The 14,213-nt window shown below is 50.8% G+C and overlaps 1 protein-coding gene across 18 annotated transcripts in view; it reads right to left on the bottom strand.

Annotated features, from left to right (window-relative positions):
• The window catches only part of CACNA1D (calcium voltage-gated channel subunit alpha1 D), a 348,426-nt gene that overhangs the window by 14,893 nt on the left and 319,320 nt on the right, over positions 1–14,213 (bottom strand). For all 18 annotated transcript variants that reach the window (XM_027522551.1, XM_027522557.1, XM_027522562.1 and 15 more), the window contains one exon: positions 9,549–9,679. In XM_027522551.1, coding sequence (XP_027378352.1) covers positions 9,549–9,679 — 131 coding nt within the window. The remainder of the gene's footprint in view (positions 1–9,548; positions 9,680–14,213) is intronic.

Below are 14,213 nucleotides of genomic sequence, written 5' to 3'. Positions count from 1 at the left end.
TTCATATGTCATGTTTGTGTCTACCTCTATCAGCAAAATACTATTTTAATTTGAAATGTGGCCATTAGCATTTAAACCAACACAAAGCCATATAAAGTCATTCCAGTAACATCACAGAATTATGGTTTTGAATAAACACAGAATTGCTGCTATAAAATAGAAACATTATTGATTTAAGATGTCCAATCATATAAAATATTAAACAGAATCAAGCCTAGTTTCTGGTTGATTTTTAAATCCTAGATGTTCTCATATTTTTTTTTAAAAAACAAAGAAATGTTGGCATTTTGCCTGTAGACTGCTGCTTTCAATGTTAGACACCATTTAATTGGAATTTTATAGATATTTACTCTAATGAATAAGTCTAAAAAAACACCCCCAAACTATAAAATCTATTTCTGAAGCAATTGCATTATGTTATGCTGTTCTAACCTCAAATAGGAACATTCACATACCTTCTTTTCTCTCACCCTCTTTCAGGGGTAAGTTTTTCCTACCTGGTGCGTTAGAAAAGCTCTCACTGCTCGCCTCCCTAAGCTAGCGTCATCACACACACCGGTGGTCTGCCAGCTCTCAGCACATAGAAACGCCCAAACCACCCCCTGAACCTACACTGTAACAGTGCAGATAAGAGATGTGGGTCTCCAGGTGGGACTGAGCCAGCCCATTCATCCTCGGGTGTGAGTGCCAGGCTTCCAGGCTTCAGCCCAAGAGCCCTTGCTGGGCAGAGCAGAGCCTGGTCTCTATCACAGGCAGGTCTCGCTCAGCCAGGGCTGGCCCTGCTCGGCCATCTCCTTCAAGGCAAGTTCTGGTTAACCCTTTAGCCGGATTCTTCCCCTCCCCAATCAGAAGGGATCATTTTAGACTAGCTCCCTCAACAGAAAAGAACTGGAGATTCAATTCTCTCAGAACACACCTGCTCATCCACAAGCCGTCCTCAGCCTCCCCCGCATGTCCACATGCACACTCATCACACACAGGCACACCCCTTCTTTTGTCATCGCTCTCCGCCTCTGAGTGTGGCCTTTGCGTCCATTATCAACATTATGAACAGCCCTCGAGTTATATATAAACATCAGGGGCTAGCATCATGAGCCCAGCACCCCCGTGAGTCATGCACAGTGATTCCAACCCTCACTGCAAAGTCAGCCATACAGCTACCGTGTAAGTTACCCTCAGGGGGGACACTGCGCCGAATGCAGCAAGTCTGTTACCTTCACTTCAAAACATAAAGGAAACTTTAAATAAATTGCCTAAAGTGACCTATCACATTTCCCTGCAAACAATCTGACAGAGCTCTCTGTTTTAGTTCCACCTTGCTTCTTGGTTGTAGTTTTAACACCAGAAATGGGGAAATGCTTGCCAGTTTCCTGAAAACAGAGAGTTTTACTTAAAATGGGGGCTTAGCAGAAGTCACCAGTCACGACTCCTATTCTGCTAGAATCTTTGCTGAGTGCTATCACACTCTTTATCCCACCACATCCTGGGAGGAAGGGTGTGGGTGGGGGGCCAGGATTATTCCCATGTGGTTAAGTGACCTGCCCACCCTAGTCAAGGCTCAACTAGCAGTTCTGATGCTCAAGCCTCCAGCGACACCATGCCAACCCCACGGTATTGGGTCTATGAAGAAGAATGCTGGGATCAAGCCACGATCACGCGCTCACTCACGACTGTGATCACACACGACTGTGGCTGCCGCCCAATCATGGTGTGACCCTTCTTCCCACTAACCCAGCTGCGCTCTTGTATTACAGCTATGACAGACGATCACTCGGTACCATGAAAACTATCCTCACTACACATTCTCATCTCCGCCATGCCACCCTCAGGAGCTGAGATCCTTACAATCACTTCGCTCTCACACACGAATTCAGGCCACCATTCTTCCAGAACAGCACGCATGTAGGGTATGACTCTTAGTCTGAACGCGGCTGGGACTGGGCACGGGCCTGGAAGGCAGGGAACAGTTCAGGGTAGGGCGAGATTATAAAAAGGCTCCAGCACCCTTTTCCTTTAGGGGGGTGGGCTCAGTCCCCTAGAGCAGCAGTTCTCAAAGTGCAGCCCAAGGACCCTGGGGCCCCTGAGACCCCTGCAGGAGGTCACTGTGATTTGCATGATAAGACAAGGATGCTTGTACGCCCTCATCCTCTCCCAGAAGCACACTGGGGTGTTCCAAAAGGCTGCTTGACCCCTGGGGATCTCATCTCTCCAGCATCTTTGTGCTTGCATATTCTGGGTTTTAAAAATCTGTTTAAATTCCTAATGTAGTAAATACTGATAGATAAGGGTCCTCAGTACTTCTTAAGAGCATAAAAGGTTCCTGAGACCAAAACATTTGAGAACTTGCAGCTAACCCACCCACGGATAGGCCACAGCATCTCTTCCTTGGGTGCTGGGCTCCTCCCCATCCAGAACTCCTGTGAATCTTCAGGGTCTTTCTCTATACTTTCGGAAGAAATGCCCCCTCATGGCTTCTCTGAGTGAGCCTTTGGCATGGTTGGCCTTCACTGTGCCTTACAATGACCTATCCTCCCATTACCCCAAATAGCCCCCTCTCTGAGGGCTACGGTGTGCCATGGACAACGAATTAGCACAGCGTGTTAGGTAGTTCCCACCCATGGATGACTGAATTGTGACACGTTTGCGCTAAAGAGGGCTACGAGCTGGGTGTTATTCAACAACATGCCCCGATTAAAAAAAAAAAAAAATCACACCTTTTGCAATTACATAATGTAATTTTCCTTATTTTCAGTAATTCTATCATCTCAAAGACTCGTGAAAATAAGAACCACTCTTCTCAGAGAGGAAAGATTCTACTTTTAAGAGCAGACAACTGAGTGCCCAATAACCCTGCGGATCCACTGAAGATTTAATTAGGTCACATCATAGAGTAAGTTATTTAAGAGCCCGAGGTCCAATCCTACACCTGCTGTCCTACGATGGACTCTGGCCTGTGTCGTGTCTTCCATCCAGGAGCTTAGTTAAGAGTTTAGCACCATGGATTCTGGTGTCGGGCACCGAGTTTGCTGCGAGAGGCTGTCAGTCTCACACACTCCACTTGACTCGTCTCTCACAACTTTTCTACATCCAAACCTTAGCAGAAGCTAAGATTTTAGGGAAAAGGAGAGAGGTGTCTGCAGCTTGACTGTCGCCCAGGCTTCAGGGAAGCCTCGTTTGGAGCTGAGGCGGGAGGCGGCCCCTGCGATTCCTGACTGTCCTTAACCAACTGGCCTCAGCTACCAGCCACCACCGGGCCCATGTGGGGCAAGATTCTTGCATTTCCCTAAGTCCCACCTAGAAAGTTACCGTGTTCCAGTTTTTACTCATGTGGAAGGACCGTGGAGATACGTGTGTGGAGACACCAACCTCAGGAATCGCTTAGGGCTCTTCTGTGGAGGCTCTGGTGTACAGACTCAGATTTAGAAGACAGGTGGTCACTTGAGGCCTCTGACATGGGGTGACACAATTGGGCGTGGGGGGTGAGCAAGTACATCCTTTCACTGCTTAATAAACTTGACATCAGAGTAGGTGGGGGACAGAGGGGTCATTTGTGATGGTGGATACACTTCTCAGGTGCCCACAGGGCTGCTTCTTTTTCAGTTATGATACACCAAATACTTAATAACTGGTACATCCTGGGCACTACCCAGCCAGAGTGGAGGTGGGCCTTCAGACCAAACCTCCGCAAGCCCCAGAGGTCCCCACTAAAGCATTAGCCCTTCAGTGACTGACTCACAGAGGGGTTTGGAGTGGGCCTGGGGTGCCAGAAGGAGGTGAGGAGACTCAAGGTACCGGGGGCCACCACTGTCAGCATCCAGATGTACCTCAGCATCCTCACAGGGGTCACCCCCATGCCACGTCACCGCCCACAGTGCTGTGTCAGAAAGGCAGCCCTTTTCTCCCGTCCCATAGACTCTGCTGTGAGGAAAACCCACCTCGAGCTCCTAGACGTCCAACAGTCTGTGCATGTCGGAGCAGAATCAGGGGCCAGGGCTGCTTCCCCAGTGGGACAAAGGTCAGAGCACAGAAGACAACACTGGAGCAGACCTCACGGCTGGGAGGGGCTGAGTCACGCACAGGACAGGCCCGGGGGACTTCTGCTCGCACCGCTCTTCCCCGTGGTGATATGGCTCCAGGAGCCGGGCTTCCCCACGCACCAGGGCTCCACGCCCCACACACACGCACACACACACCTCCAATCTGCATAGACTGTGGCTTGTAACCCTTCTCTTCTCTAGACTCTTCAGGAACCTCGGGGTCTTACACTAAGGTTACTTTTGAATGCTGACTCCAAAACTCAGATTGACTCCTCTGGGCGTCTTGGGCTCAGGGTCAGGTGTACTGACCCCTCAACCACTGCTTGGAGTTGGCTGAGAATTTCAGATGGGGCCCCCTCGCAAAGCAACTTCTTGGGCAAAAATATACCCTTTGTGAGATGTGAGAAAACAACAACCTGAGTTACTTCTGTTTATATCTTTACACGTTTCCTAGATATCTCAAAAAGGGGGGAATTCTCTTTCTCGATGGATCACTACAAATACAGAACAGAACAAAAGATCAAAGAAAAACAAGAGTTTCTTAAAGTTCTGGTAGTAAACAGGCGTATGATATTATTATTGTTGTAGTCTTAATAATAAGCAATTATACGTTCAAAGTGCTTTACAATCACTTAGCTATTCCTCACAACAGCCCTGTGAGGTAGGTCGACATTATTACCCCCATTTTACAGATGGGGAAACTGAGGCACAGAGAGGTTAAGTGTCTTGCCCAAGGTCACGCAGCAAGTGAACGCTGGCACTGGGACTAGAACCCAGGTCCCCTGACTCCCAGTGTCCTTGAAACTGGACCACACTGCTTCCAAAGAGGCATCCCCGGACTGGCTTTGAATTAGAGACGGACAATGTCGGATGAGGTTGGGGTGTGGTGGTGTTTCCCGCGGACGCGTTAAGATGGAACCTGAGGTGTCACCTGGGTTGGTCTGGGCATGCAGGTGTGTGTGTCAGTGTAAATGGGGGTGTCTGCGCTTCCTGTCCTGCCCCCGTCTCCCTGCACTGTGCACACGTCACTGCAGAGAGCTGAGTGGGATGGTCAGGATGGCCTGGCATATATAAAAAGAACTCTGTCGGCCCAGCGCCGAGGGGCCTGCCAGTCTTTGGTAGTTCGGGCAAACTAGGGATGCAGGACTTTGGAATGGAGTCAGCTGCCCACCTTAGGCAGGTCTGCTTAATCGTTTTTATTAATCTTTTTTTTTTTTACTGGCCAGCATCAGGAAGTTGTGTTCATTTCATTTCTCTTGGGGTGGCTGCCCCCTCCTTCGCTCTCTCTCACTCTTTCCCTTTCTCTGAGTCTCTGCTCGCAAGGGAAAACTGTTAAGCCCCGCTCGTTCCCTTCCACGAGAAGGAGCCACGTGAGCAGCATCCACGACAGGAGGCCACGGCCCCGCAGTTGAGCCACGGCCCCGCTTCCACCTTCCGGAAGAGTGCTTTGCTTGGAAGGGATCTCTCTGGGGCCTTGGGTTTGCTTTTTCCTGCATTTCTCCCGAAATGCTGTTTCAGTAGAAATAAGCCCACTTGAGACTTTTCCCTTTCAAGGCCTTAGCCACAAACGCCTTCCGACTAACGAGCTTGGTGCTGTAGCTCAGGCAGAAAATTCTAAAGCATCCGTTCAAGCATCTGAAACAAATGAATCAGCCAGTGAAATCTTATCTGTTAGCATCTGTTCTTCTCTTAGATTAAAAAAGAAAAAAAATAGCCTTTTTATGGCTTTAGATGGAATCATGCTTTAAAAAAAATACAAAAAACCTTGCTAAGTTTTGAGACTAACATGACAGTTGTGAGATACGTGACAGGTCCGTGTCTGTGGAGTACCCCGATTTCCCTCTGGGTTATGCCTGAGTCCCTCCAAGGAGGCCGTGTGAGGGAGTCATTGGATCCGATCCACCACCCACCTTTCCCCTGGGCCACCTACACCACCACCTGCCAGCTGGGGCTCAGGCTTTCACGTGAGAAAACCTGTCTAATTCTTTACAAGCCTTAAACCTAACTTTGAAACAGGTAAGAAAAAAAAAATATACAGCCCTCTCAAATCTTCCTGTCATGAAGATGGGCAGGCTCCCATTTTGGCTGAGCGGGAAACAGTCTCCCCCTCAGACTCTACCAGAGTGTCTCTGGCATAAAGGAAATCCTTGGACATTGAAAGAAAAAGAAATGAACAAAACTCTCCCCACTCTGGGACCTGTTCTCTTTTTCGATCCATGAGATACTGGGCTAATGCGTGTCTGGATCTTGCGGTCCTCATCTGGAAAGCCTGACGGGGCAGACTGTCTGCTGGGGAGGGGACAGAGTTTCCACGGCTGTGGACTTGTGTTCATTTAGTTGCTTGTTCCAGGTGGAAATCTGCAGGTCACTGGGATGCAGCAACAATGGATGAAGAGCAAAGGCTGAGTTAAACTAAAGTGAATATGGCACGTAGGGGATGAGGGAGGAAAAAGAAAAAGCCTGACGCAGCTTCCCTCTGATCCCCTCTGGAGAGGGGCGGGAGAGAAGGCTGGCTTTACTGATGAAGATGGATGGACGGATGGAAACTGCACACTCATTCAGACCACAGAGGCCAGAGGACACCGGGTGCCGAGCTCCTGCCCACACGGGATCCAGGAGCGCCTCAAGTCACCCCCCCTTCATGGAGAAGGGGCCCTGCAGTTGGTCTGAACAGAGGGAGACCAGATGGAGCCCACGGGGCTGATAACCAGAGTGCAGCCGTGTGCCCGCCAAAGCCGCGTCACTGTGGGGGCAAAGAACGTGGGCCAGCTCTGACCCTGCTCAGACGGATGCACCCTGCGCGGCACAAGCAGCACTGGCCTACGTTCGTCTCGGGCGCTCACCCGAGGCTTGTGCTCCTCTTCTAGCAGTTGAGCTGCTGGTCTACTGGCACCCCGACACAGGGAGGACCACCTCATCCCACTTGTTAATAGGCCACGCCCACTGTGAGGAGCTCCTCTGAGGACCTGTGTTCCTGTCCTAGCGACACGGCTCACCCATTTCTCCTCCCGCTGCCATCTGACCCTGTTTCCCTAACGTCACATCTGCTCGTATTATTTCCTCAATTCAGAAAGGAAGTGCTTCGTCTTGCTAGTTAAGTGCAGAGTGACAGGATACATTTAAAGCCCTTCCTACAGCACAGGACCAAAAATGTAATGAGAACTATCCTTCACGGAGGCAAAATTTTTCTGTTTTCAATGCCTGCTGCAGAATCAAGTGCATTTTCCAGAGTATCTGTCAAGATTATGAAGACAACTTAATTTACTAGGCTGGGTACACAACATAAAGTATAGTCACAGCCTCAACTCCCAATGGAACCATGTGGAAATGTGCTGATGTTGGTACCTAACTGGAAATATTTTAATTTCACCAAGGAAATAAAACTTTCTACAAACAACAAAATGAAAAATGTCCAGGAGAAAAACATGACTGTGGGACAACGCAATAGTCTTTTAAGCCATGACGCATATGTGCAGCTTCAGCATCATTGGAACCTTTGACTTAAAGACTCAGTGAAACCCACCCCACTACGTGGTTATTAATTATACAGGCATGTGTTGTCATTCAGGTCTTAAAACATCCAAACACTATATCCAACCTCCAGAGCGAGCACTGAAGCCTTCTAACTAGGAAGCCTTGGGGACTCAGCAAAGGTATAACCCTGTCTTCAAGTGGTCATTGTACCTGCCTTCCATGGAAAAGGGAAATCTCTTCAGCACAGCACTACCTTGGTTATTTATGATACATGATGACACAGCCATCCACGGAAGAGTATGTTTCCCCCTCCAGAAAAGTCAAGCCCCACCACACCCACCAACTAGAATCTGAGAACAGCAAGTGGTTTCCTGTAAGGGGGTGGGCACCACGACACCCTGGAATCTGGGCTGCTTTAGGGAGAAGCGTGCAGAAATGTGATCATCACTCCCTGCCTTTGTACCCAATTTGGCCACACCACCCTCTAGAACACATGGACCAGACCTGTTCAAGTTTGCAAATGCGTCTTTTCAGTTGACTGGCCTCTCTAAGGCTACGTGTGAGCTGTGCTCAGGAGAAGGGTTGTCATTTTTGCAAACTGGACAGGTCAGAGGTGACAGTGTTACTGAAATTCCACAATCTGGGGCAACAGTCAGCTATTTGCGCCTCAGATTCACTAAGCTTCCTTTAGCAGATGTTCTTTGATAGATTCAGCATCCATCTTTCCCCCCTGTCCTACAGCTGTCTGGGCAAAGCCCAGGTCATATCATGAATCCACAGGTCACTGTCACACAAGGTCATCTCCTAATCCACCGGGTGCACATACCTCACATTCCTCCCTTCATTCATCATCATTCACATTCATTCTCTCTCAACAAGATCACAGACAAGCCTTCACTTTGGTAATTACCATCACTGAGAACACAAAACGATGCTGGGCATTTTCCCCGGAAAAAATGCAGAAGACTATTTCACATTGAACCTTACCCATACCAACAAGACCCAGTTTAAGACACACATGGTAAGAGGGACATAAAAGGCAAACATTCTGTGTCAAGCTACTCGGAGAGCAGAGATGACAGGGTGCGCGATTCATTTGCAGAGTTGTTTCTGACAGCTTGCCAACCTCTGTAGTTCCCTTTTTGTAGTCTCAGCATCTTTGCCTCACTCCTCCACCTGCTTTCTCCATCACTGCAACCACAGACTGCCCTTCCTAGCCCTCTTTTCACCGGTCTCCACCAGGACACCATTTCCCTACACACCTGCTTCCCACCAGGGCTCTGCGCTTATCGAGGGTTCTACACCCTTGAATACATGGACCAGAGGTTAAAACCAGAGGTTCCTAAAGCCACATTCCCCCTCCAGGAGACCGGGCAGTTGTAAGGACCAGAGGCTGGCTGGGTCACGAGAGAACAGCATTTGCACAGCAAGGCTCACAGCCACCAGGAGACGACACGTAGACACAGACACGCTGCACACACACACACGCTTACACACACACACACACACACACACACACACACACACACACACACTAGGAGGTGATGGATGTTACTGAGATGGACCAAAAACCAACAAGCAGTGGGGTAAGAAATAAACAGAAACAAAACAAAGCACTTGCGTTCGGATGGAAAGCTGTTTCGTGGGCGGCCAGGGCCCGAGCCCAGGGCCGGGGGAAGGTGGGTGCCTGCTTGGAGGACGCTGCTGTTGGAGAAGCCCGGGGGAGACAGGGCGTGGGGCAGCTCTGGCTCCCCTCCCGCGAGGGGTGTGCCTTGGCCGCTGTCCTGGGGGGGTCCTACCACACGGGCCGGGCTGCAGTGGGCATGGATGCGGGGGCACAGAGGGTGCAGGGATGGGGAGGCACTTACCTGGTGGCCCAGAAATGGCTAGTCCACCTTTGGGGGAGTGTGCAGTATCTCAGTTTAAACAAAATCCTGGTGGTAACTGCTCAACCATGAATAGTCAGCTCTCTAGTGTTTCAATAAAGCTTGTAAAATTGTTAGTGAAAAAGAGAAAAAAACAAAAACAACAATTCACCTGTAGGGCAATTGTGCTGTTCTTCGCGGGGTATTTTCCCACCAGTCCTTGTTCTTTCCGTTTCTTGAATTTCCTAAAGTAGTCCTGTATCAGGAAAGTGGCATAGAACTTCCCCACGGTTACCTCATCATCTAAACGGAGAGACCAGACAGAGCTCTCCCGAATCAGCACATTTGCACCAAGAGCCTCAACACTTGCTTTGGGCAGGGAGGGGGCAGGGGCACTGAGTTCTCAGCTTAGGACACGGGAAACTAAATCTAGCGAAAAGCAAGATTGTGCAAAGCAGTTAAGCCCCAAAATTAGAATCAGTTACATAAACTGATACTCAAAATTGCAGAAAATAATGGACTTGTCATGAGTTTCATAGAGCAGCGTATTAGTAACACCATGAAGTGCCATCTCGGTTATTGACTCAAAAGAAAAATTACAGAACAAAAAAAAAGGCTTCATGGGTCATAGTTTCACCCGTGCATAGGGATTTGCATGTGTAATTACCGCGAACACCAAGGACAATTAACCATCCAAACCCCAATGCCTGGAGAGAAAGATAGAGAACTCAGAAAGGTGACAGACAAGCTCGGAAGGAGAGGCCGATTCCGAAAAGTGACCGCAGACCCAGATTTCCAAGTGCCCCCTTAATTCTCTGCCAGTAGCCTCGACATGCCGTGTCTCGGTTTGTAATTCAGAACTGCTTGTTTTCGATACTGCGAGTGACAGCTGCAGCTCACCTCAGAGCTGGCTGCCTTGTCTCTGCTTTGTTCAGAAGCAGCCCCACCGTGCGTGCCCAGGGAGCTGGGCCTCCGCTGAGCCTGATTAAAGGCGATGCATGAGGCAGAACAGTGGCTCTTGCTGTCTCCCAGGAAACCACCCTGGCAGTGCCGGTGTGCCCGGGGTCTCCACGAGGCCTGCTCTCCCAAGGTGCTCACCCCCACTCCTGCCCAGGGTGCCCACGAGGCTGGTGACCGGTGACCATGGCTTGCAGAGGCTGGGGGAGAATGGCTGCCACCCTCAGGCTTTAGCACCGCTCGACTTGTGGCCAGGCCGCCCTTGCGACTCACGTGCCATCGAGGGTAGAGGCCCTGGCCTCTCTGGGCTTGTGTTCTCACCCACAAGTGAGCCTGAGCCTCTCAGGAGAAGCTGTGAGGATTCCAGGACAAGAGGCCTGTAGGGCGCTCTGGGCAGTCTAAGTGCCAGGGGCCGGGTGACGGTGGACCACTGCCATCAGAACCACTGTTATCTAACAGCTCTCCAATAGTGCACCTACTGAAATAGGACAAGAACCACGACAGGGTGCAGGACACCGGAACCCTCAGGGGGGGTGCGCCCGGGGGGTGCATTTCCTGCCCGTGTGGGGACGGATGTCCGCGACTGGACACTGCTGGGCCACTCTGGGCTGCCTGCCCCCAACTTCCTTGTCAGAAGCTGCTCAGGGTTACTGTGTGAGAGGATGCCTGGGGGTGGTCGGCCTGGAGAAGTGTGTCACAGTCCTTCTAAACCCAAGCCAGGCAAGTCCCACAGCAGTGCAGGGGTCACCCCAGCGAACCTCGGCCTTTGGGCAGCAATGAAACCCAGGGCCCTCATCAGTCTAGGGCTGGTCCAAATGGTCTAACAATGCCCTGTGAAGAGGCAGGGAGGTGAGAGGCGAGTGGACAGAGGTTCCATGACTTGCTCCAGGCCAGGTGAGCTGGGAGATGGGCCTCCCAGACCTGGGTTCTCATTCTCCACCCCACTGACTCCCTGAGGGATGGCCCAGCTCCACCCCAAGAGCCTCCTGGTGCTGTGGGGCTGCCTCTCCCCAGCGAAGTCTACCTCTCCACCAGGCCACATGCAGGAAGCAGACCAACTGCGGCCCGACAATCCCAGGGTCAGCCAGCCTCTGCCAGTCAGAGTCCCTAGTCTCCCCTGTGGGCTCCCACAAAAACACCGGCCATACTCACAGGAAGCCCATCTCATCCCTCGCTGGGGTGCTTCCAGCAAAAGCAGGCCTAACTGCTCTCCCCCTTCAGCCTGGATGGTGCTAGCCTAGAGGGCCCAAGGGGGCTCCTATGGGAGAGTCCTGGCTCTCCCTGGCCCAGAACCTGGGTGGGGCAGTGGCGGGGTGGTGGTCGCTGTACTCAGTGAAGAGGGTGGATCGTGTTTCTGCCCAAGGGGTAGCTCCAGGGCGGAGGTGCCCACCTAGGGCTCTGCAAGCAGGGCCTACAAGGGCTACCTGACCTTCTGCACTGAGATGCTGAGCTACTGAGACCAGGCTCAGGAAGAGTCTTAAGACAGCAAACTCACAGCTACAGCAGGACAGAGAAAGAAGGAAAAGGAGTGAGTGCAGGGAGGCCGGCTGGGCCCGGGACTTCAGAGAGCGATGGGGTCACCGCTCTGAACGCTCCTCAGGGGAAAGGAGCCAAAGATTCAGGTCCAGGAGCGAAGGTCCAAAGACAGAAGAGCCCCTGGGAGGACAGGGGAAGAGCCACGACTCGGCAGGAGGCCACAGCGGAGCTGAGAACACGAGCAAGATCCGGATGGGAAACGAGACACCTCAGCATGGACAGAGCGGACAGGCTGTCCCCACAGCCAGAGGCAGCGCCGGAGCCCGGCATTCTGGCCTGGCTCCCAGGCTCATTCCTGAGCATCACCTCATCAAGCTCCCGATGAGCTGGGGGCGCCTCACATCACCCCTGTGCTGGCAAGGCCTTTTAAGATGGGCCCTGACTCTGCTTTCCCACCAGGGCTGTAAGGGTTCCCTGAGTGCCCCACAAAGGCCAGTCCCAGGTGCCGGGCTGGCCTGGCTCAGTCTGCTGCCCTCTGGCCAGATTACCGTGGACACCGAGTCCCTCCGCCATGGGAGCTACCCACGCGCTGGCCCAGAGGGTCGTAAATATATCCCCCTTCTCTAAGTGCTCCACGGGGTGGGAAAGGCTCATCTACTGGGAAGGTAAGAGGAAAGACAAAGAGGCAAAGGGTGAACGCAGATGCTACAACCCTGCCCAGCAACTCAACCAGAGCCTCTGCCCTAAAGCCTAAAGTCTCCACCTTCGGAAATTCAGTGACAAGAGCCCTTATTTGACATCAGCCTGGATAAGCTCTATGCTTGGCACATCCACCACCTGGGCCATAGAACTTCTTGAGCATCCCATCCCTACTAAGGTGCTGTTTCCTTTCCAGGTTTTCTGGGGCTCTGACTGCCATTTTGGAAGAGATTAACCCTTGTCACCCTAACCCCCAATCCACGTTAAGAAATGCAGAGAGAAAAGCAGGGCCCACCATTGGGCCAGGAAAGAGGAAGACTATGTAGCCTTCAAGAAAAGCCTAGTAGGGCAACAAGCTGATCAAAGGAAGGGAGGCAAATTCCAGACCCCTTTTTTTTCTTGGTGAAATAGAAACAAATGAAGTTTCACAGAAATGTGAATGACTCTCCCCAGGTGAGCCTTGCCAGGATGGCACTGATGTGAGAGATTGGGCTGTAGGGAGGGTGGTGCATCAAGAGAGGTGAGACGAGGGGGGGGCCTGCGAGGAAGGTTCCCCCGAGACAGGTACAGCCCACTATTCTGAAGCATGCATCTGCATCGTGAGAAATATGTAGGGGAATACAGTTGGCAAGAGATAACTCCGATTCCATGCCACCACCCTAAAACAGAATTGCTTCAGAATATTCTGAAAGACTGAGACTCGAAAGGAATGGAGGCTGCAGAAAAAGCTCAAGCACATTGTTACAACAATTTAAGAAAAGCAATTCGTCTCAGCCATGCGAACACCTGGGTGTGCAGCTAAAAAGAAAAGAACGGAAACCAAAGAGCTGTTTTAAAGGTGCAGGGTCAGTTCTCCTGTGGGGAGCCAGGCACCTCTCTCTGGGTGGGAGTTTTTGTTTGGTTCTGTTGGTGTTTTGTCTTGCACGCTTTCCCTTAATCATTTCTTGGTGGGTCCTCTTTCTCAGCTCTGAGCTGTTGGCCCTGCCAGCTCTGGGTGGCTCCCTCCAGCAACAAGAGCTCACAGTGCTTCTGGCGTCACGTGGGGAACAGAGCTGGCCAGCAAGCTGCACTATCCCCCAGGATCCAGAGGTTGCCACTTTCTCAAAAGGAGAGGCCACTGTCCTGGCCTGGGGTTCCAGACTCAGCTTTCAGACCTGAGCCAGCGCCACTGGGAGTGACGCAATTCAGTTTGTTACAAAACACACCAAACATTTCTAACACACCCGGGGCTGAGGGGGTAGAGGCCGGGTGTGTTTGCACTGAGCAGACGGATCCTGCACCTTTAAAACTCGAAAATGAAAGTCAAAACACAACCACCTCCACTTTTAAGTCAATGTGTACTTAAACAAAAATGGAAAAACAGTATCTGGATTATATATATATGTGTGTTATATATATATAAGTCTGAGAAAAGTTTAGTCAGTTATTTTATGATAAACAACAAAAAGAAATAAGCATGCCTGTTAGTTCCATCTCTACTCTAAATTCTAATTAAAGGGACGTTTGGGTAATAGATCTAGTCTTAGAGCATTTCAAAAATACCATTTTTCAAAAGCTTTTTTTTTGTGAGACGTTTTCGACAACATGTTGAAAGATATATGGAAACTATAGTACTGAAGTACTAAGTACTTCATTTTGGGCAACTGCCCCCTCCCCCTCAAAAAAACACAGGCTTTTGGTTTTGAGGCCCCAAGCTTGCTCTCCT

This window comes from Bos indicus x Bos taurus, chromosome 22, assembly GCF_003369695.1.
Source record: "Bos indicus x Bos taurus breed Angus x Brahman F1 hybrid chromosome 22, Bos_hybrid_MaternalHap_v2.0, whole genome shotgun sequence".
NCBI lineage: Eukaryota > Metazoa > Chordata > Mammalia > Artiodactyla > Bovidae > Bos > Bos indicus x Bos taurus.
Note: the sequence above shows the minus strand (reverse complement) of the source record. Positions and strands in the feature narration are given on the sequence as shown.